General features: G+C 39.7%; 1 protein-coding gene across 11 annotated transcripts in view; it reads right to left on the reverse strand.

Annotated features, from left to right (window-relative positions):
• Positions 1-263: 263 nt before the first annotated feature.
• Positions 264-24,225, reverse strand: part of trip12 (thyroid hormone receptor interactor 12) — a 218,931-nt gene continuing 194,969 nt past the window's right edge. For 10 of the 11 annotated variants that reach the window (XM_043702805.1, XM_043702803.1, XM_043702807.1 and 7 more), the window contains 6 exons: positions 23,828-23,992; positions 22,483-22,647; positions 9,502-9,615; positions 7,505-7,599; positions 4,881-4,984; positions 264-2,818 (listed from right to left, as the gene is read on the reverse strand). In XM_043702805.1, the coding sequence (XP_043558740.1) occupies positions 2,622-2,818; positions 4,881-4,984; positions 7,505-7,599; positions 9,502-9,615; positions 22,483-22,647; positions 23,828-23,992 (840 nt within the window). In that variant the 3' untranslated portion in view covers positions 264-2,621. The remainder of the gene's footprint in view (positions 2,819-4,880; positions 4,985-7,504; positions 7,600-9,501; positions 9,616-22,482; positions 22,648-23,827; positions 23,993-24,225) is intronic. The other variant, XM_043702809.1, reaches the window with a different exon arrangement.

The raw sequence follows: 24,225 nt of genomic DNA on the forward strand, positions 1-24,225 counted from the left end.
AAGCTAGCTGATAAGTAACTCACATTTCCCACTAGTGCATTTAAGAATGAGTGCAAACATTTTTACACAGTAAATGGACGACTAGGAAGGCCAACTTTCAACTGACATTTGGCAAGCCATTTAATACACTTGACATGCTAAAAGAATGGAGTGTGTGTTTTCAAAGGCCACATGGTGGAACTAGCACACAGGCTTGCTTTCAACCATAAAAATCTCTCTCCTTTTCATATATGAATCAATAATCTGCTCAGATTTACAACATACTAGTTCAATTTTTTTTAATGTTTCATAAAGTAACAGGCAATGAACCAAATAGGCAGTAAAACAGGCAAATTATAGGGATGAAGCAACAAATTATGTAAATGGCTAGCATTAACTGCAAGGTTCAATATTCTTTCAAGCACAGAACAGTGACTTTTACAAAATGGATGAAAACTGCAACAAGTATACTAAAAGGGTTGCTTGGTTATATAGTACAAGTTTAAGCTGATTTGAATTTAGAATTCAATGTAACAATAATGCAATCTAAATGCTGGAGATTAAAAGAGAAAGTATGATATCATTTCATTGCTCAATATACTCAAATGTTGCTTAAAAAAAAAACAAATTTATCACTATTATCCCCTTCCCACAAAGAGCAAAATGTGCAAACCAACAAGTAGCATCCAGGACATCCATCTCCTTAGGTATACACATAAGACCCAGTAGACTGTATGGAGATCAGGAACTGTTAAATCCTGAGTTTTTAATTCCACTATTATTTAAAGAACTGGCTGCAGACTGACAATTGTTTGATCAAGGACTTCCTGTAGGGGAAACCAGGTGTAGTAGGTCTCACCTGAGCTTATAAATGTACCTGCAGAAGTTAAATATTTGCTCAGAGAACAGGTTTACTTAAAGTAGTCTTTCATTTCTTGTCTGACATGGGAGTAGAATACCTAAAGTTGCTATAGCTTTATCCTCCCAATCCATGTAAGATTCCCTTAAAAAAATCCATAGACTTTTAAACTATTTAACCCATAATTTGTTAGAATCAAGGTAAACTGGCTAGGCATGAGGGATAAGAGCTCTGAAGGCCAGTAAGCAGTTATTAAACTATAGCAGTTTAATATTTGGTTATTAATCTAACCTGGTAAAGGAGTTAAATTTGATAAAGTCCTCACAGCTGGACAGATTGATTAATCATACCATTGAAGGATATAATTTAAAAAACATTTGATTTGTTTCAATATCAAGAGGGCCACTGAATGCAACAGTGCTCCAAACATTACAACCACATTGAATTTTTCCACCTTTATTTGCTCAAACTCCAACACAAGTTTAGTTAAAAAGACACTTTGGCACTATCCCTGAATCAGAAAAGTTTGGTTGCTGAATACAAAATAATTATACAAAAAGTGAGTCAAACATTTTATTTATTTATGTTCAGGTAAAAACATTAACCTGATGAAGTAGTTATTGCAGATTTCAGAAATCAGCACATGAACAGTTGGACAGAGCAGTGTTTACAGGTGCACTATCCTTATCAAACCAAGAGAGCTCAACTATTACTTTTGTTCAAAGCTAGCAGTGCAAAAAACAGGTGAACTACAACAAGGTAAATTAAACAAGATAAAGCAACTGTCCCACTATAACAGCAAGTGGAACTTTCCTCAAAGTTTTACACCAACTGGAAATGCTACCTGTCCCTTGAATAACAGACTAACCAGCCTGATACTGGTTTAAACTACAGATTCTTAAAAAAAGGAAAAAAGGGATTTCTGAGTATTGTTAATTGTTGCCTGAAGTCATTCTGTAAACAAATCTAAAGAGAGATTAAAGGCTTCTGCCAACAGTCCTATTATTTTGCAATAAAACTACTGGCAAATACTAGAATTTGTATATTGGAAACAAATAAATTTTAGACTATGATACAATTGTTGGGCAATGGAGGTTAAGAAATGCTTAAAATCTTCAAGCCCTTGGCTTAACCATTCGCTGAATCATGGGATTAAGAAACATCACAAAATGCAGAACCCTATGTTACATCACACAAGTGCAGATGAGTTAAACATAAATGGACAAACTAAATGGAAGAGAGGGTGAATATAGACAAGAGAAAAATGCAAATGACACTAACCAGAGCTTAAATTATTTTATGCAAGGTATAAGTCTGTCATCTTCTGCATGTTTGTACATATTAATCTTTGGAAACAAAAAAAAACCACCAGAAATGTAGGCTCCAGATGGATATACACACCAATACCAAACTGCACAGTGACATTTTATTGATCCGTCATCCTGGAAGAAAAACATCCCTTTCTTTTGATTTTGAATACCACACAGAAAAAAAAGCAATTTAAAAACTGCACCCAAATAATTGTTAAATTAACAAGAACTTCTTTAAGAATTTATTTTTGTTTAAATCTTGCATTAACTTTGGGGTCTTTTTTTTCAGTCCATAAGGGCTATTTTAATAAATATACCATCCAAGTCTTTTTGTTGAAAATTTGCAGCATACCCAAGCCATTTCTACAACAAGTACGCTGTACACATTGCCTTGATGCAGTGATACACTTAGAAAATAAATCATGATTTTGTCATTTGTTGTAACAGGCAGCTTGAAGATTCAGATGCTGTGATCAGGAGAGATGGAATGACTGCTGCCCTTCTCTAGCAGCTATTAAAAGTTTTTCACGCATTATGTCGATACTGGAGTAATCTGGCAACTTGAGATAATTAACACAGGTCATTACAGAAGGTAAGAAATCATCAGGGTTTTCTGTGGACTCAAATGTCTTGCGCACAATGGTGAGTGGGGGGTTTAAACTCCGAAACCCTGTAAAAAGAAAAACTTGCATAAGTTTCGTCACAGTATACAAATAAATCCAAATTTGCCAATCTTTTACAAGGCATTAAGATGTAGGAGCGAAAGCAGACCATTCAACCAGTGAGTCTGTTCTGCAATGAGATCATAACTGATCGGATTACCCTCACCTCCACATTCCTGTTGTTTCCCCGTAGCCTTAAAATTTGTCTCAGTCTTCAATTACTTAATGACCCAGTATCAACAACCCTATGATAGACATTCCACAGATTCACTATCCTCTGATAAAATCCCTAACTCACCTGTCTTAAATGGGCAACCCTTACTATAAGATTAGGTCAGTACAAGAAGATACTTAAGCCATAATATTTAAGCTGTGTTTGAAAATTATAATGTTGGTATGGGCTGACTGATTCTTTCCCATAATGTTTATTACTATGTCTTGGTCAGGTTCTCATTCCCATCTCCTGGCACGGGAGCTAATATCAGAAAATAGATAAAGACAATGGAGATTTGAAAAGCTTCAAGATACACAAGGACAGACAGTGCTGTGGTAGGGATAAACATGGAGACAATAAAGAATACAAGACCTTCTACACTGGGAGAAACTGTTGATGGAGGCAACAGCCTTGGCTCAGTGCAGAGACTGAGGGTTTAAACCCAACTGCAGAAATCTGAACATAATCTAGGCTATATTGCAGCGTAGTATGGAGGCAGTGCTGCACTGCTGGGCCTTGCCATTTTTCCGAAGAGGCTTTGACTATGCCTTCACTATTATATTTGGAGAGCAGGGGAGTTCTCTCAATGCCTTGGCCAATAGCTATCATTCAAATAATGTAGTTGACAAATTTATGTCATTCTTAGTAGGGCTAGCTGTGACAAAGTGAACGCTGCTTTGCTCTTCCTTAGCTAAACTTCAAACGTACTTCATTATCGACCAGATGGTTTTGGATGCCTGGAGTTTGTGAAAGCCACGCTGTCATAGTTGTAGGTACATTCGCTGAGCTTAGGAAGTTGATTTGCAGACGTTTCACCCCATCTAGGTGACATCTTCAGCGCCCACATACCCACAACTATCACAAAACCTGCACCTGTGCTACAAATCTTTACGCAAACCTTGAAAGCCATGTTATAAACAAAATGCTTTTATTTCCTTTTGTCCCATATCTGCAAATAATCCACATATTAGATTAGATAAAAACCTGAAAGACATCCGAACTTTTTCATCAAATGCAACATCAAGTCAGTGTTTAAGTAGTACATTTAATCCACGGAGCTGCTTTGCAGTTTTGGGAGCAACACTTCACCTCATTGACCCAAGATAGCCACAGCCTCGGTCAAATGGGCTCCCAATCTCAATGCTTGTTTCAAACTAAAAGTCATAATAGAATTGAAAGTCAGAACTGTGTAAGAACCATCGAGAGAAAGATAGACTTCCATTTATTCAGCATTTCCATGACTACCGCATGTTTCAAAACATATTACAGCTAATGAATACCTTTGAATGTAGTCACTGTACTAGAAAGGACAGGAGATGGCATTGTGTAATATCAATGGCCTAGTAAACCAGGGCTCCATGTTAATGTTCAGGGGACATGCGTTTAAATCACACTGTGGCAGATCTGAACTTGTAAATAAAACTGAACCATTGTTGATGGTTCTAAAATCTGATCTGGTTCACCGAAGTCCTTCAGGGAAAGAAATCAGAGCTTTCCTGGTCTGGTCTATATGCAACTCCAGACCCACAGCAATGTGGCTGACTTTTAATTGTCCTCTGGGCAATTAGGGATAGGCAATAAATGCTGGCCTAGCCAATAACATGCACACACAAAATTTGGAAAACAGCAGTAAATATTAAATGAAGGCGTATTGAACAACTGCCAAAACTACTTCAAGAGAAAGGCTATGACTGTGGTTACAAGGCTTTATTCATTTAACGTGGAAGAATCCAGCACACAGAAACGTGTAAAGATTCCAATTTCATAGTTTACATCCATCAGCATGTCACTTTATAGCTCAATGTTTCTCCATCACAAAAACATCAATGTGACAGAAGTGGCGAGATCAGGCTTACCTCCGACAGGTAGTCGTGGACTTCCGGTAACAAACTGAAGAAATAGTCTTTGTTGCTCACCATCAAAACTACTGAGTATTTCAAACAGAAATTTCACTGCACGACTGTGAGATAAAAGCAAAAAAAAAAGACACCAAACTTTGAATTAATTGATGTCTTCTGTCGTGTCTGCACCTCCAGAGACAACAGTTTCTACAAATCAGAATGTAACTTTCAGTGCAATTCATTTATACTGTTCCAGTGTCAAACGCATCAATTCTAGGGAAGGTGAAGCTTAGAGATTTACTTGTGTTGTGACTGCTGTACAGGATATACCACATTTCACAATCCACATACCAGAAGAGTTACACCAATTTGATTATTCTGTCTATCTTGGGGAGAAATCAACTGTTATACTGCAAGACCATAAAAGATTTGGAAAACAATCAATGTACCCTGTTTATTGTAGAGGTTTTATCCTGGTTTTTACGCAGTTTGTTGCCTGTGATGGCATAAAGTTTTGTGACTGCTTTATACAATTATACCTTAAGTAGCATACAAAAATGGATACTAAAGGTCAACTAGCTTAATATTGGATAGGAGAGTTAATGGAATCCTTACTTAAAGCGGTAAAAGAAACAGAAATGGAAAATATAAGTCAGCAGAAATGACAAGTGTTTTGAAGTAATGTCAGAAAGTGTTGTAAAAGGATAATACAGTGGACATTAGATATTTGGATTTTCAATTCTAAATAAACTGTGTAGTAGATCAGAAACTGAACCAAAAACAGGCAACATGGAGTCGAATATGTATCAAGGTGTTGACAAAACTCAAACAAAATTTGGCAAAATGGTATTCTACAAGGATTGGTGCTGAGCCCACAGTTATTCATTATTTACATAAATGATTAAAATTCAGATTTTAAAAGTCCAATTTCAAACTTTTGTTTTGACACTGGATTAGTTATTCATTTTAAATTGGAGACAAATCAATTTTTGTTCAGGAAAAGGTATTAACTAATATGGGCCAAAGCAAACGTATGGAATTAGGGCAGAGATCAGACATGATTTAATTGAATGGTGCAACAGACTTGAGGGGCTAAATGGCAAACTCTTGGTTCCTACAGTGCACATGGTTAATAAAAACAGGCTGCAACATAGGCAAGACAACATCAATAAAACTGTATGGTTGCCAGGCGATGATAGATGAACTTCAACATATATTGACAGATACAATCTATTTTGGGCAGGAGCAATAAGCAGTTCCATGTGCATTGGAAAATAGCTGTGTGAATCTGAGAGATTTGGTGATTACAAAATATAACTCACTAAAAGCTGTGATGTGGTTTAATGTGTTGTCACAAAAACGTATTGGGTTCATTTCTAATGTAATAGAAAAGGAATGATCAGTTTGTAAAAGAACTTTAATTAGGGAACATTTAGAAGTACAATTTTAATTGCGATACTGTAAGAATAGAAGTGCACTGTAAGCAGCAAAAAAATGTTAGAATGTACAAGATTGGAAAGCTTATACCCTGTCAGGAAATATCATAGTTTGCTTTCTCAAAGACAGAAGATCTGACAGAACTTGGGAGAATACGAAGGGGTTTCTCAGTAAGCATTTGCACTTGCAGGTACCAATAAAAATTAGGTACAAATAAATCCAGTAAGGATTCCTGAGAAACTCCTTACCCAGAGAGTGGAATTCACTATGAAGGGGAGTAGTTGAAACTAACAGCATTGACAAATTCAAAGCAAAGCTAAAACAAAAAACAGAAGTAGTTGCTGGAAAAGCTCAGCAGGTGTGGCAGCACTTGTGGAGAGAAATCACAATTAACATTTTGGGTTGAGTGACCCTTCTTCTTTGGGACCCAAAACGAAAGCTGATTTCTCTCCGCAGATGTTGTAGACCTGCCCTGATTTTCTAGCAATTTCTGATTTGTTTGACTTCCAGCATCCGCAGTTCTTTCATTTAATTTTACTTTGGGCGAAAGAAAATGAGAAAGGAGAAGACATATACTCTCTCTCACCCTTTTCCATCGGGCAGACAATACAAAAAGTTTGAAAGCATTACCACCATATTCAATACCAGCTTCTTCCCAAATGGACCTCATATTAGAGTTGATATTTCTCTGCATCGTTTCTGTAGCTATAACATTACTGTCCGCATTTTATTCAATTAGTCAGATGTAGTTATGCAAGGTATGATTTATCTGAAGCTCGGTATGTATGTGACGATAATAAATCGAATGTTATTGGGGTTACATAAAGAAGCAAGAGATCAGGCTCATGGGGGAACATAAAACAGCGATGCAAACCAGTTGGCCTGAACAGTTTGCTCTTTGGCTGTAAAACACTTGCTCACTTCAGACAATCTCAGTCCAAATAAAACTGCTTCATGTGTAATCTTTTCCATTAAGCCTAGAGACTTAGGTTTGGGTGGTGATCCCACATCATCTACCAAACCTTTGTTTAAAAAAAAAAAAAATTCCCTGAAATGGATGCTGTTGTTTCTCTGGGTTTTGATCTTCTAAATGTATGGCAGATACTGGAGGCAGGTTCTTCAGAAATTAAGTTATATTTGGGTAGCAGTTTGAATGCAGTAAGATACATTGAGATAGGCAATTTCAGATGAAACATTCATACCTGTCATGATTATATCCGTGATCTGGCCTGCAACATTCCATTAATGTTTTCACGTCCCATGCCTCTGACTTGGAGCCGCAGAGTAGCTGATCCAACTGTATGTTAGATAAAAATATTACAGAGCAAATAAATAAATTTAGAGGGAGGTGTGTTACTAAATCAATGATTTCTGCTTAGGATATCACTGCAGACTAAAAGATTTACTACAAGTGGTCAAAATTATGCATTCTTAGTAAAAGTATGTGGAAATACCATTTCTTATCAGTAACAGCACTACTGCTGTTACAACAGTGAAAAGGTTCTCTCAAATTTCTTATATATGGGGTTTGACAAGGAATGTTTTGTTACAGAGAGGGGAGAGGCACAAGACAAGGTTTTTAAATGGAAAATTATATAAATATCTGAAACAGATAGTCAGAGGTACTTAGGAAATGTAAGCAGAATGATGTATTAGTTTTGGGTTACTTTAACATTAAACCAACAGGAATTCAATAGACTGCTGTGCTGTAAACCTCCATCATTTTGTGGCATTGAATCAAACAAGTTTTTAAGATTTCAAGTTAGTTAACTCATGCAAAGCCGGTTCTAATTGTCTAAGTCATAATGGTGTTACAGCAGTAAAAGCAAACTTTACTCAATACATACTACTGTCTTAATTACTCATGGTTACCTTGGTTTATTTGTCAGCAAGTGTTATATTTCAGTGTTATAGTTGAGATTTTCTACCACATTATTTTGCAATTACATTTATTCTCATAGGTAAATTCCTATAAATTTGACTTATGGCTTATAAGTCCATTAATTTCAAGTTTTTTCAATAAGGGTCTATTATTTCATCCAAAAATCCATTCATAGAATGATCCAGATATGAACCAGAGTGTAAATCTCAGTACCAACAGTTCTGCTAGAATGCAGTAGTTCCATTCTCATGCAATCCCATGTTATTAAGAAAACTGAGTAATGGCAGCACCGTTTAAACTAAAGGGGCCAGAATCACATTATAACAAACACACACTTTAAAAGTTTGCACTTTAGAAGCAGTGCCCCCAATTAGTCAATCGCCTTATAGTGAATTGTGTTAACAAAACGTGTTATGGCAGGACGACGTACTTAATTATGGCAGGAACTAACTTATTTACATGGACATCGTTCTTTTGTTTCCCTCAGTCAGAATTTACAAAGGAAAGAAGTAGCATATTATTACTGAATAATTAAGGTTAGGGCCTAAAATTTGGATGAGAAGATGCAGCTAGGTTTCTGCAAGTTGGCTCAACAGTGCCAACAAAAGGCCAGCCAAGTAGTGCTGGATTTCCAATCTAAATTTTATTTAGAAACATTTGACTCAAACACAGAAACCATGACTTTTTTCTCATACTTCAATATTGATCAACTGATGCACAGTATAAAACTGCAGCATTTCTGAACCAGCACTTTTCAGGCAGGCTCACCACCTTAAGAAGAAAGTTTTGCAACATGTAATTTGAAGTGCAGCAAACAAAAGTCTTGCATTATTGGTGTTCTTTTATATGTAATAGGGTACAGGGACTTAGGAACAAACATCTGACTTCCATACTTAATTTCATCAGGAGACAACGTCATGGTACCTTAAATAGTACTAATCTCCATTTTCTAAAATAAGAGCAGAGGTGCCATGTAAGAAAATCAATCTTGAAAAATGGATTTGCTGTACAAAGTTATAAACACCAACTGGAATACTTTATATTTGAAGACCAAAGAAGTCGACTTAATTTTGAGTAATCAAGACAGAAATATTATTGAAGAACAATAAAGTTTGCTTTATGCAATCTTAAGTACAACCAATAATCACTGCTGATACTTCAGAATGTCACTGCATCAAAATAACATTATTATTTAAGTGGAAACCAACTTCAATGGGAACGGCTATGTATGTATGACAGCAAATTGCATCAATTTTTAGAGTTGTTCCCAGTGAGGTGGCCTTTGACTAGGAAAGTATATTGCCACGAGAAACTAACCTCCTCAGGGTAAAAATACTGCAAGTGATGGAGTGGAAAAACTGACTCGAAGCCATCTCGAAAAGATTCAAACTGTTTCGAAACTCCTTCATTCAAGGTCCAGTATACTACCAGCTGCAGAAGGAAACATATCTCCAATTACACTGAATAAGCACTTGCAATAATGAACACGTCAAATGTTTCAGCGATAATATAATTGGAAAAAAGTTGACACCAATACGGAAGTAGAGTATTGAGTGGGATGGGCCAATAGAATTGGAGAAACTTAATTGCTAGGAGTCATCCTAAGTCACAAAGGACAGGGTGAAGGGCACAAAGTTTGTGGTGGTACAAGATACGGGGGAAAAAGAAGTTTGGTTAAGTTGAAGTTTACTGAGGTTAGAGGATGAGGGGCTATTCAGTCATGCAGTGATGAGTATGCAGGTTGCAAAGGCAAAGTCTAAAGTTTCAACAACAAATGGACTAGTGTCAGAGATGGTGAGTTAGAAGTACACAATTCTCACAATGTTAAGTCCAACAGAATGCAAAGTGAGTGAACCCATGTTTTAGCATGTGACAATGGGAAGAGAAATGGATGAAATCCACCTGAGGGTTCCATGCTTCAGCGGTGAAGATCTGAAGAGGACTGCCTCATTATTCATAACATTTAACTGGAAGAAAGTGCAACAAATCCACGACTGGACATGAAGCAAATAGTCCAACATACTGCCAATGGAGGGATGAGAAACAACAGAGCTAAAATCGAGCTGGGAATGTTCAGAATGCATGTAGAGACCTAATCCACGTCTGCTGTGGAGTAGCAGAGATGAAGAGAGACATCATTGATGTTGGAACTTTGACAACTGGAAATAAAGTACTGGCCATTTAAGAAAAGGAACTGAAACTGGCACTTTAGTAGTAATGAAAGCATTCAAAATACTTTTCATCTTGAAGAGAGCAGCAAGTTAGAGAACATAATTCTTCCATTCTTAAAGTAACAGATGATAAAAATGAATTAAAATTATATTCAAAAAGGGAGCAACCCGTGTTAAAAGTTAATTTTAATCAGAAGTGACCCCTAAGGATTAGAAAACAATTCATTTTTTCTTCAAAACAAAAGATGGCGCACGTGCTGAATTTGAACACTAGAGACTAAATTACCAATGACACAAGTCTTTGAAATAATTAATACTTCAGGATGTCAATACATCAAAACAACATTTAGCATTTGAGGAAACCAACTTCAATGGGAATGAGTATTTACAAAATTGCACCCATTTTTAAAATTGGTGAGATGGCCTTGGACTAGCTAAGTACATGTCTAGTTTGGGCGGCACATGTGGGCGGCACGGTGGCTAGCACTGCTGCCTCACAGCGCCAGAGACCCGGGTTCAATTCCCACCTCAGGCGACTGTGTGGAGTTTGCATGTTCTCCCCATGTCTGCGTGGTTTTCCTACGGGTGCTCCGGTTTCCTCCCACAGTCCAAAGATGTTGCGGTCAGGTGAATTGGCCATGCTAAATTGTCCGTAGTGTTAGGTAAGAGATAAATGTAGGGGTATGGGTGGGTTGCGCTTCGGCGGGGCGGTGTGGACTTGTTGGGCCGAAGGGCCTGTTTCCACACTGTAAGTAATCTAATCTAATCTAATCTAATCTAATCTAGTTTGCTGCATACTGATAGCAAATGGTAAACAGGTAGATAGTCTCACAAACGTAAAATTGTCTCACTGGTTGTCAATCTAAGCAGGTCCTATTTAGGAGACTTAGGTAGGGTCATCAGCAATACTGCAGACAAACTGATCTTTCACCATTGCTGTCTCATGCAAACCTATAAGGATTTCCTTTTAAAATCAACCGATGTAATTCGTGTAACTCATTCTGGGGAAACTGCTGGGCAAACTGAAAACATTTGCTTGGTACAACTGCAATCAACTTTGTTTGATCGCAGAATTGTAGCTATTCCAAATGAATAACAGTTATTAAAATACAATGCACAAGATTTCCTGAATAGGATACAACATGAAACATCAGTTATATAATGATCTGAATAATAGCTGAATAATTTTAGGTGCTTTATATTTCACATAGTTCCTAATTAGAAACTGTTGCAAAGATTTGGGAAACAGAAAATGAGAGAATCCACTGGATTTTTATATTTGGAGGCATAGAAGCAAAGTTACCAATGACATTGAAAGTACTAGAAAAGGAGATTCTAACAGATTTTGAACAATTTGAAACTTAATTAAAAAGCAGACCTTATAAGGTTATAATCGTGGGATTATTAACCAAGCCACATGTAAATAAAGTCAAGGAGGTAAATGCGAATTTGATATGGCACAAAATTGGCATAAGAATGAGTTTCAACTTACGGGACATTGGCATTAGGACTGAAGTGGAAGGGAGCTGCCCCCATGGGACAGGCTTCGCCTGTACCACGCTAAGACAAAAATCACTGAGTAGCAGAAGCTTTAAACTAATTGCAAGGGGGCGGAGGTTTCATTAAAGGGAAACCTCAGACTTAAAAGGCAAAGAATATGGCATGGTCACACGAAGAGAAAGAGAGAGAGAGACACACATGAAGGCTCAGCAAGTACAAGCATTGAAAACTACAAACAGGGACAAGGGGTTGAAAATACATGATTACACAATAAATCAGTGGCTCTTAAATGCTCATACTTTGTTTCAAAGATTACATGAATTAACAGCAAAATTAGAAGTTAATTTGCATGAGCTTATAGCCATTATGGAGACATGATTGCAAGGAAATCAAAGCTGGAAACTAAATATTCCAAAGTATGTGACATTTTGAAAGGATAGGCAGAAAGAAAAGGGATGTGGGGTAGCTTAGGATGATATATTGTGGATCCAGCCAGAGATCAGACTATTTTGGATCTGGTGATATGTGAAGAGACAGGTTTAATTAATCATCTCAGAGTAAAAGACACCCTAGGAAACAGTGGCCATTCCTATTTAAAAGGGAGGCAGAATACCAGAAACTATAGGCTGGTTAGCCTGACCTTGGTTGTTGGTCAATGTTTTAGAGTCCATCATTAACGATGAGATTGCAGACTATTTGGGAGTGCATAGTAAAACAGGGCAAGGGGAGGTCATGCCTGACAAATCTCTTACAATTCTTTGAGGAGGAAATCAGCACAATAGACAAAGGAGAGCCAGTGGACATAATCTATTTGGATTTCTGGAAGGTCTTTGACAAGGTGCTACACAGGAGGCTGCTAAATAATGCCCATGATGTTAGGGCAAGGCACTGACATGGATAGAGGACTGGAAATGTGTTGCTGGAAAAGCGCAGGTCAGGCAGCATCCAGGGAACAGGAGAATCGACGTTTCGGGCATAAGCCCTTCTTCAGGAATGGCCGAAACGTCGATTCTCCTGTTCCCTGGATGCTGCCTGACCTGCTGCGCTTTTCCAGCAACACATTTCCAGCTCTGATCTCCAGCATCTGCAGACCTCACTTTCTCCTCATGGATAGAGGATTGACAGACTGGCAGAAGGCAGAGAGTAGAAATAAGAGCCTTTTTCAGGATGGCAGCCTGTGATAAGATGGTCACGAGGGGTTTAGTGTTGGAACCACAATACTTCATGTTACATATTATTGACCTGGTTGAAGGAACTGAGATTATTATTACTAAGTCTGCAGATGCCGCAAAGATATGTGGAGGGAAAGGTGGCGTTGAGAAAGCACGGAGGTTGCAGAATGATTGAGACAGGCTAGGAGAGTGAGCAAAGTAGTAGCAGATGGAATACAATGTGGGAAAGTGTGATGTTATGCATTTTGGTAGGAAGAGGAGGTGTAGACTATTTTCTAAATGGGGAAAGGTGTCAGAGATCTGAAGCACAAAGGGACTTGGGAGTCCTAAAGTTAACATGCAGGTTCAGTTGGCAGGCTTATGCAATGACAGCATTCATTTTAAGAGGATACAAGAGTAGAGATGTATTGCTGAGGCTGCATAAGGCACTGATCAGACTGCATTTAGAATACTGAGCATGGTTTTGACCCCCATATCTCAGGATGAATGCGCTGGTGCTGGAGGGTGGGTCCAGAGGAGCTTTACAAGACAGTTTTGGAGGACCTGAAATATTAACTCTGATTTGTCTAGCAACTTCTGTTTTTGTTTACAAGAATGATGGGGTTTTGAAGGATGAGGGGGTTCTGATTGAAACTTACAGAATACTGAGAGGCCGAGATAGACTGGATGTGGAGAAGGTATTTTAACTTGTAGAAGAGGCTAGAACTCGAGGGGACATTCTTAAAGTGAAGAAATGACTGTTTAGTACGACAGGAGGAGGAATTTCGTTAGTCAGAGGGCAGTTAATCTGTGGAACCCGTTGTGGAAGCCAAGTCATTGAATGCATTTAAGACACAGATAGCTTCTTGATTGATAAAGGGATCAAGGATTAAAGGGTTAAAGGCAGGATGATCAGCCTGATCGAATGGTGGAGCAAACTCAAAGGACCAAATAGTCTAAGTCAGCTCCTATACCTTACAGTCTTATGGACCATAAGATGATAAACCTTAGCACTTGGATCAGAAGCAGCTCTGCAAAATTTAAATAAAGCTAATTACAAAGGAATGAGGGCAGATTTGACTGCAGTAGACTGGGAAAGGAGTTTAGCAGAAAACAGGCCAGGAACAAAAGCAGTCATTTAATAAAATGACATATCCCAGTAAGGAAGAATTCAAGGGAGGGGCTAAAGCAACCATGGTTAACCAAGTTCAGGACAGTACCAAATTAAACAGAAAATAAACATACAATGGGGCAAAAAAAATAGGCCTAAGGCACAGGAATGGGAAACCAGCAAAAGATACCAAAAAGTCAGGAGGAAGACAGGAAACTTTATGGATAAAGTAGCAAGTCATATAAAATCTGACAGTAGTTAAATATATTCAAAATGAAGTGAGGGGTCAAAGTGAACACAGGACTCTTAGAAAATAAGCCGAGGAAATAATATTGAAGAACTCGGAGGGGGCTTAGGAGCTGAGTGAATAGTTTGCAGTCTTCACGGTCAAAGATAGTAATATTTGATGATGATGAAATAATCAAGGATGGGGAGGAATTAAATCCAATAACTATCACAAGAGAAACAGTATAGGAGAATTAATAGGGCTTAAGTGCCAACAAGTCCCCTGAACCTGATGAGTACATTCTTGGATATTGAAGGAAATAGCTGCAGAGGTACAAGATTACCATTAAGAACCATTAGGAAAAGTTTGAGGATTTGAAAACTGCCATGTTACACTCTCCTTCAAAAAAATGAAAAGGAGATAAAAATATATGTAAATATAGGCTTATAGATGTCTGTCACTGGGAAAACGTTATAAAATATGTATGAGCACAGCATTTAGAAATATACAGGTAAAAACAATGATTGCAGATGCTGGAAACCAGATTCTGGATTAGTGGTGCTGGAAGAGCACAGCAGTTCAGGCAGCATCCGAGGAGCAGTTGGATGCTGCCTGAGCTGCTGTGCTCTTCCAGCACCACTAATCCAGAAATTAGAAATATATGTTATCCTCAAGCAGAGTTCAGCATGGCTTCATAAAGGGGAAATCATGCTGGACAAATTGACGAGAATTCTTAGTGAAAATAGCAAGCAGAATAAAGAGAGGGGAATCAAGATATTTAATACAGTTGTATTTCCAAAAGGCATTCAATAAGGTACAACACATTAGGTTCCGGAATAAGGGTCCACAATATTTGGTGGTGTTGGGGGGGGGGGGGGGGGGGTAATTTTTAAAGCATGATTAAATGTTTGTCTGACTAATAGAAGACAGAGTTGGGATAAGGGGGACATTTGTAGGTTAACAACCTGGAATATGACAGTGATCAGTGCGGGGGCCAGAATTATTTAATGATGTAAGTGAGGAAAGTAAATGTACTACTGTCAAGTCTGTGGATGACAAAAACAGGTGGGTGCTACAAAAGGAATATAGTCAGGCTGAGGTGGTGGGCAAAAATTTGACAGATGCAAAATGTGAAGATACAGCTTAGAAGGAAGAACAGAGCAGCATGATATTATTGAAAATGAAATCTGCAGCAGAGAGTTTGGGGAGTTCCTCCATGCCAGAAAAAAGAAATCACAAAAAGCTAGCATCCCATGTTCAGCAAACTGACTTCAGTCAAGGCTATTTCAGAAGTATATAAAAATTAGAGGATTCTTGCAAAACTATCGACAAAAGAGGCACTGGTTAGACCCGACCTATAATATTGCGAACAGCTATGGTCCCCTTGGCAGTTCAGACCAGGCTCATCAGGTTGATCCTGAGTCTGGAGAGATTTTGTGACAAGAGATTGAGTAGGTTGGGTCTGTAGTCATTGGAATTTGGGAGAGAGACCTTATTGAAACATGAGATTCGTAGGAGGGCTTGACATGATAGTTGTGAAGAGGTTATTTTGTCTTGTGGGACAGTCTGGGACCAGAGGGCATCATCTCACAGAGTCAGGGCTTGCCCAGTTAGGACAGAGATGAGCATTTCTTCTCCCAACTGGCAGCCAATTTGTGGCATTCTTTCCTGCAGAGGGCTCAATCCTTCAGTATACAGGCTTTCAAATCAGCAAGCGAATCAATGAGAAGGGGTAACCAGCACAAAAGTGGCATACAAGAATATCAAATCACTGATGAACTGAAAGGCAGAGCAGACTTGACGGGTCAAATGGCCCCCTTTTGCCTCTCCAGTGTCATACAGCAAGGAAAACAATCTTCCAGTTCAACAACTCCACGCCAAGCATAATCCCAAACTAATCTAGTCCCACATCACTCCACATATTTTTTCTTCATGCACTTACCTAAATGTCTTTCAAATGTTGCAACTGTACCCGCATCCACCACTGCCTCTTGAAGTTCATTCCATATACTAACCACTATGAAAAATTGCCCCACACTTTTTAAAAATCTTTTCTCCTCTCACCTTAAAAATATTCTCCTTAGTCAGAGTCATACAGCATGGAAACAGAGCCATCAGAACATAATCCCAAACTGAACTAGACCCACCTGCTTGCTCCTTGTCCATATCCCTTCAAAGCTTTCCTATTCCTGTATTCATCCAAATGCCTTTTAAACATTGCAATTGCATCCACATCCATTTCCTCAGGAAGTTCATTCCACATGAGAACCACCCTCTCTGTAAAAAAAATGCCTCGTCTTTTTTAAAAATCTCTCCACTCACCTTAAAAATGTGCCCCCTCGTCTTGAAATCCCTTCAGGAAAAGACACCAGCCATTCACCTTATCTATACCCTTATATAAGGCCATACCTCGATGCCCTATGTGCCAGTGGAAGAGCCCCACAACACAAACAGGTAAGTGAATAGTTTTAAGCATAGCCTTGCTGTAAATCTACAATAGAGTGGGTTCTTTATTGATTATATGTTTTATTGAGATATGTCTCTGAAGTCATAAGTGTTAAGTTAGCCTGGAGCAGTGTTTTGTATCGGAATAAGACAGTGCTATTTTCTGGGTCTGTAGATTGGAAGAAGCAAAAATGGCCCTTAGTAGAGTGATATGCTCTTCTTGTCTGATGTGGGAATTTAGGGAGAGTTTACATGTTACTGAGGATTATATCTGCAATAAATGTCGCTGGTTGCGAATCCTATCAAACTGAATGCCTCTAACTCCAACAGATCCAATGAGGAATTTACAAGACCAAGGGGGTGTGATGGATGGCAGTTATAGGAAGGGAGAAAACCCAGAGAGTCACATGGATGGGTTATTTCCAGGAAGGGTAAGAGGTAGGCAGGTGTTGCAGGAGTCTTCTGTCACTATCTTCATTTCAAAAAAGTATGCTGTTTTGGAAAATGTAGGGGTGACAGATTCTCGGGGGAAGGTAGCACAAACAGCCAAGTTTCTGGTATCAAGACAGGCTCCAATGTAATGAAGGTTATTTTGGGTTCCAAGTGATCGATTATGTTAGGGGACCCTCGAGTCGGAGGCATTTTTAGACGTTTCTGTGGCCAGCAGCAAAAAAAATCAGAATGGTGTTGCCTCCTTGGTGCCAGGATCGAGGATGTCTCAGAGAGGGTGCAGAATGTTCTCAAAAGGGGAGAGGGGACCAGCAGGAGGTCACTGTACACATTGGAACCAACGACATAAGAAGGGAAAAGGATGAGATTCTAAAGGGAGAATATAGAGAGAGTTAGGCAGGAATTTGAAAAGGAGGTCTTCGAGGGTAGTAATATCTGGATTACTTCTGGTGCTATGAGCTAGTGAGGATAGGAATAGGAGGATAGAGCAGATGAATACATGGCTGAGCAGCTGGTGTATGGCAGGAGGATTCACATTTTTGGATCATTGGAATCTCTTCTGGGATAGAAGTACCTGTACAAGATGGATGGATTGCACCTGAATTAGGAGGAGGAGACTAATATACTGGCAGGGAAATTTGCTAGAACTGCTCAGGAGGATTTAAACTAATAAGGTGAGGGGCGTTGGACCCAGGGGGTTCAAGATCAACCAGAGACTGGTACAGCTGAGAAAGATTTGGACTGGGGTGTATAAAGTTAAAAATCACAACACCAGGTTATAGTCCAACAAGTTTATTTGGAAGCACTAGCTTTCAGACTGTTGCTATTTCATCCACAACCACCTGAAGCAGCAGCGCTCCGAAAGCTAGTGCTTCCAAATAAAGCTGTTGGACTACAACCTGGTGTTGTGTGATTTTAAAAATTGAGAGAAGAAGCGAGTCAGTCAGGATAGGCAGGGACAAAGCAGAGAACAAAGATAGGACTGAAATTAAACTGCATTTATTTCAATGTAAGAGGCCTAACAGGGATGGCATATGAACTCAAGACAGGGTTAGGAACATGGGACTACGATATTATAGCAATTACAGAAACATGGCTCAGGGATGGGCAGGAGTGGCAGCTTAATGTTCCAGGATACAAATGCTACAGGAAGGATAGAAAGGGAGACAAGAGAGGAAGGGGAGTGGCATTTTTGATAAGGGATAGCATTACAGCTGTGCTGAGGGAGGATATTCCCGGAAATACATCCAGGGAAGTTATTTGAGTGGAATCAGTAAGAAGAAAGGGATGATCACCTTATTAGGATTGCATTATAGACCCCAAAGAGTCAGCAGGAAATTGAGAAACAAATTTGTAAGGAGATTTCAGTTATCTGTAAGAATAATAGGGTAGTTATGGTAGGGGATTTTAACTTTCCAAACATCGACTGGGACGGCCATAGTGTTAAGGGTTTAGATGGAGAGGAATTTGTTAAGTGCGTAAAAGAAAATTTTCTGATCCAGTATATGAATGTACCTGCTAGAGAAGACGCAAAACTTGACCTACTCTTGGGGAAATAGGGCAGGGCAGGTGACTGAGGTGTCACTGGGGGAAGCACTTTGGGGCCAGCGACCATAATTCAATTAGTTTTAAAATAGATTAGATTAGATTAGATTAGATTACAGTGTGGAAACAGGCCCTTCGGCCCAACAAGTCCACACCGACCCGCCGAAGCGAAACCCACCCATACCCCTACATTTACCCCTTATCTAACACTACGGGCAATTTAGTACGGCCAATTCACCTGACCCTGCACATCTTTTGGATTGTGGGAGGAAACCGGAGCACCCGGAGGAAACCCACGCAGACACGGGGAGAACGTGCAAACTCCACACAGTCAGTCGCCTGAGTCGGGAATTGAACCCGGGTCTCTGGCGCTGCGAGGCAGCAGTGCTAACCACTGTGCCACCGTGCCGCCCACATCAAATAGTGATGGAAAAGGATAGACCAGATCTAAAAGTTGAAATTCTAAATTGGAGGAAGGCTAATTTAGATTGTATTAGAAAAGAATGTGAAAAAGCTGATTGGGGGCAGATGCTTGCAGGTCAAGGGATGGATGGAAAATGGGAAGGCTTCAGAAATGAGATAACAAGAGTTCAGAGACTGTATATTCCTGTTAGCGTGAAAGGGAAAGGCTGGTAGGTGGAAGGAATGTTGGATGACGAAAGAAATTGAGGGCTGGTCAAGAAAAAGGAAGCAAGCATATGAGAGGTATAGACAAGATAGATCAAGTAGATCCTTAGAAGAGTATAAAGGCAGGAGGAGTATACTGAAGAGGGAAATCAGGAGGGCAAAAATGGAACATGAGATAGCTTTGGCAAATAGAATTCAGGAGAATACAAAGGGTTTTTTACAAATATATTAAGGATAAAAGGGTAACTAGGGAGAGAATAGGGCCCCTCAAGAGCAGCAAGGCGACCTTTGTGTGGAGCCGCAGAAAATTGGGGAGATACTAAACAAGTATTTTGCATCAGTGTCTACTGTGGAGGAGAACATGGAAGGTACAGAATGTCAGGAAACAGACGGTGACAACTTGAAAAATGCCCATATTACAGAGGAAGTCCTGGATATCTTGAAATGCATAAAAGTGGATAAACCTCCAGGACCTGATCAGGTATACCTTAGAACTCTGCTGGAAGCTACGCGATTGCTGGGCCCCTTGCTGAGATATTTTTATCAATAGTCACAGGTGAGGTGCCGGAAAACTGGAGTTGGCTAATGTGGTACCACTACTTAAGAAAGGTAGTAAGGACAAGCCAGGGAACTATAGACCAGTGAGCCTGACGTCACTGGTGGACAAGTTGCTGGAGGGAATCCCGAGGGACAGGATGTACATGTATTTAGAAAGGCAAGGACTGATTAGGAATAGTCAACATGGCTTTATGCATGGGAAATTACGTCTCACTAACTTGAGATTTTGATAAAATGAACAAAAAGGATTGATGAGGGCAGAGCAGTAGACGTGATCTATATGGACTTCAGTAAGGCGTTCGACAAGGTTCCCCAGGGGAGACTGGTTAGCAAGGTTAGATCTCATGGAATACAGGGGGAACTAGTAATTTCGATACACAACTGGCTCAAAGGTTGAAGACAGAGGGTGGTGGTGGAGGGCTGTTTTTCAGACTGGAGGCCTGTGACCAGTGAAAGGCCACAAGGATCAGTGCTGGATCTACTACTTTTCGTAATTTATATAAATGATTTGGATGTGAGTTAGAGGTGTAGTTAGTTAAGTTTGCAGATGACACCAAATTGGAGACGCAATGGACAGCGAAGAAGGCTACCCCAGATTACAACAGGATCTTGATCAGATGGGCCAATGGGCTGAAGAGTGGCAGATGGAGTTTGATTTAAATAAATGTGAGGTGCTGCATTTTGGGAAAGCAAATCTTAGCAGGACTTATACACTCCTAGGGAGCGTTGCTGGGAAAAAAAAAGAAGAGATTTTGAAGTGCAGGTTCATAGTTCCATGAAAGTAGAGTCGCAGGTAGACAGGAGAGTGAAGGCGGCGTTTAGTATGCTTTCCTTTATTGGTCAGAGTATTGAGTATAGCAGTTGTGAGGTCATGTTGCAGCTGTACAGGACATTGGTTAGGCCACTGTTGGAATATTGCCCGCAATTCTGGTCTCCTTCCTATCAGAAGGATGTTGTGCAATTTGAAACGGTTCAGAAAAGATTTACAAGAATGTTGCCAGGGTTGGAGGATTTGAGCTATAGGGAGACGCTGAACAGGCTGAGGCTGTTTTCCCTGAAGCATTTAAGGTTGAACCTTATAGAGGTTTACAAAATCATGAGGGGCATGGATAGGATAAATAGACAAGTCTTTTACCTGGGGTGGGGGAGTCCATAACTAGAAGACATAGGTTTAGGGAGATGGGAAAGATATAAAAGATACCTAATGGGCAACTTTTTCACGCAGAGAGTGGTGCATGTATGGAATGAGCTGCCAGAGGAAGTGGCGGAGGCTGGTACAATTGCAACATTTAAAAAAGCATCTGAATGGGTATAATAGGAAGGGTTTGGAGGAATATGGGCTGGGTGCTGGCGTGGAACTAGACTAGGTTAAGATATCTGGTCGACATGGACAAGTTGGATTGAAGGGTCTGTTTCTGTGCTGTAAAACTCTATGACTCTATTTGGAAGAGTATCGCAGGGTATGTATGTATGCTGAGGAGATTTACTAGGATGTTGCCTGGTATGGAAGGAATGTCTTACGAGAAAAGGCTGAGGGCCTTGAGGCTGTTCTCGTTAGAGAGAAGAAGGTGGGAAAGTGACTTAATAGAGACATACAAGATAATCAGAGGGTTAGATAGGTTGGACAGGGAGAGCCTTTTTCCAAATAGGGGAACGGCAAACACGAGGGGACACAACTTTAAAGTGAGGGGAGATAGGTATAAGACAGATGTCAGAGGTAGTTTCTTTACTCAGAGAGTAGTAAGGGTATGGAATGCTTGCCTGCAACGGTAGTAGATTCGCCAAGTTTAAGTGCATTTCAGTCGTCATTGGACAGGCATATGGACTTACATGGAATAGTGTAGGTGGGATGGGCTTCAGATTAGTAATGTTCTATCCAGCCTCTCTTTATAACTCAAACCCTCCAAACCTGACAATCTCTTCTCAACCCTGTGCGGCTTAATAATATCCTTCTGATAACAGGGTAGCCAGAACTGGACACTGTATTCCAGAACAGGCCTCACTAACCTCTTATACAACTGCAACATAACATCCCAACTCCTATACTGTGAGGAATAAGCAATGAAGCCAAGTGTGCTGAATGCCTTACCCACCCTATCTAGTTGTGATGCAAACTTCAAAAGAATTCTGTACCTGAACCACAGGTCTTTCTGTTGTACAACACTACCCAAGGCCCTAACATTCATTGTACAAGTCCTACCTTTGCTTGTTTTACCAAAATGCAATATCTTTTATTTATCCAAATTGAACTCCATCTACCACTTCAGCCCTTTGACCCAACTGATCAAGATTTTTTTATAATCTTAGATAACCTTCTCCACTGTCCACTACACCACCAATCTGTGTCATCTGCAAACATACTAATCATGCCTTCTATATCATCATCCAAATAATTTATATCAATGACAAAAGTGGACTGAGCACCGACCCCTGTGGAACACTAATGGTCACAGGTCTTGTATGGTCCAAGTTTATTCGCTGTTGACTTTATGCAGATGAAAATTATATACATACCCTGAGATACTCTTCCAAATTGTGTATGGTGACAACTGTATCCTTGCCTCCTTTTTTCAGTTCAACACTGGCATATCCAGGTAATGTGAAGTCCAGTCCAAGATCTTCTACAGAGCAGCCATTCATATTGAGGCTTTCCAGAGCCTGTTGAAGACATTCTTTGCTCTATCAAGAGATCCACATTGACAACATTAAATCTAATCTAGTTATATGCTCTAAATACCTGCCCTTGGGTAATGTCAATGTTTTAGTTTTCCACAAAATGTGCACGGGATGTTCAAAGAGAAAAGAACTGGGTCAAATTGCCCTTAGAAATTGATCACAGAAGATCAGATGGCCATCTGCCAAACTCTAAGACTCAGCCAACTCTTCAAGGTAAGGTCACTGTCGCATTTCAAGTCACGAACTAAACAACAAGCTCATTAGGGAACTTAGCAAGTGTGCACTTGGCAGCATTTGGAAAATGAGAACATGCTCAGCAACCTGATATTCCCTTCAGTCAACAAGTGCAATTCAGTTGAGGGAAATTTGTTGCAAAACAAATTTGGAAAATGAAAACTGGACTGCCTCATCTCTAAGATGAGTGTTGATTGAAGTTTGTCTCATTGGACATGCCAAGTAACAGGTTAATTCTCAAAATGCCATTGCAAAACCTGGCAGATAAACCATAAATGAATGAGAAAACTTGATAAATGAACATTCCTTATCAGGAGCCCTAAACATACACGTTTTTCTATTTACAAACAGCAATATCCAACATTTTGGAGAACTCAAAGTACAGGGAAAATTAGTCCAGTAAGAGTCATACAACATGTGGGAAAACTGTTGTTCTATTTCCTCTGAATTTCTCAAACCCGAAAGTGCCCACTTCTTGGTTTGAACAGACAGAATAGCATAATGTTTTTGGGGAAAGCAAAAGAGATACTTTATTAAAAAGGGAATTGCGCTAACCCATAATATTTAATTAAGCTGTCTACATTTTTTGCAAAGGTAGTCAAACAAAACTGCCCTTTAAGTCACATATTCTTTTGTGCAGAATGCCAGAAATGCACTTGTTTCAGGTGCAAGGATAAAGAACGCCAGGAAGCAAAATGGTCAAATTGACATTGCTGATGGATGTAGGTTTCTCACTGAGCTGGAAGGTTCATTTTCAGACGTTTTGTCACGATACTAGGTATCATCAGTGACCCTCTGGATGAAGCTTCATCTGGAGGTTCACTACGTTACTAGTATGGTGACAAAACGTCTGAAAATGAACCTTCCAGTTCAGCGAGCAAACCTACATCCAGAACCTCAGTCCAAGCTACACATCTTCTCAAAACTTGCTGACATTGTTCATTCTTACCTGTGATCTGTCCTGCTCTAATTTCTTCTTTTGTTTTATGATATCCTCAAGATGACAAATTGATTTTGCTACAACTGGATCAATGTTGAAGAGGTCATGGGAGCAGAGGGAAATTTCTTGCCGCAGCATCCATTTGTAAAATGATAGACTAAGAGGCAAATCCAACTGTTCAAAACAAATGGTGGTGGTGGGGGTGGTGAGTGAGAGAGGCGCATACACACACACGGGGGCGTGCGCAGACACACATCGGGGGGGAGGGCATGCGCAGACACACACAAAGGTGGGGGGGGTGCGGGGGGCACACACACAGAGGCAGAGCCATAGTGATACAGAAAGCAAGCCAGGGCAGGAGGAAGGGGTAATAAAAAAAGTGAAGTTACACAATGAATAGGCATTTA

Source organism: Chiloscyllium plagiosum, chromosome 13 (genome assembly GCF_004010195.1).
Source record: "Chiloscyllium plagiosum isolate BGI_BamShark_2017 chromosome 13, ASM401019v2, whole genome shotgun sequence".
NCBI lineage: Eukaryota > Metazoa > Chordata > Chondrichthyes > Orectolobiformes > Hemiscylliidae > Chiloscyllium > Chiloscyllium plagiosum.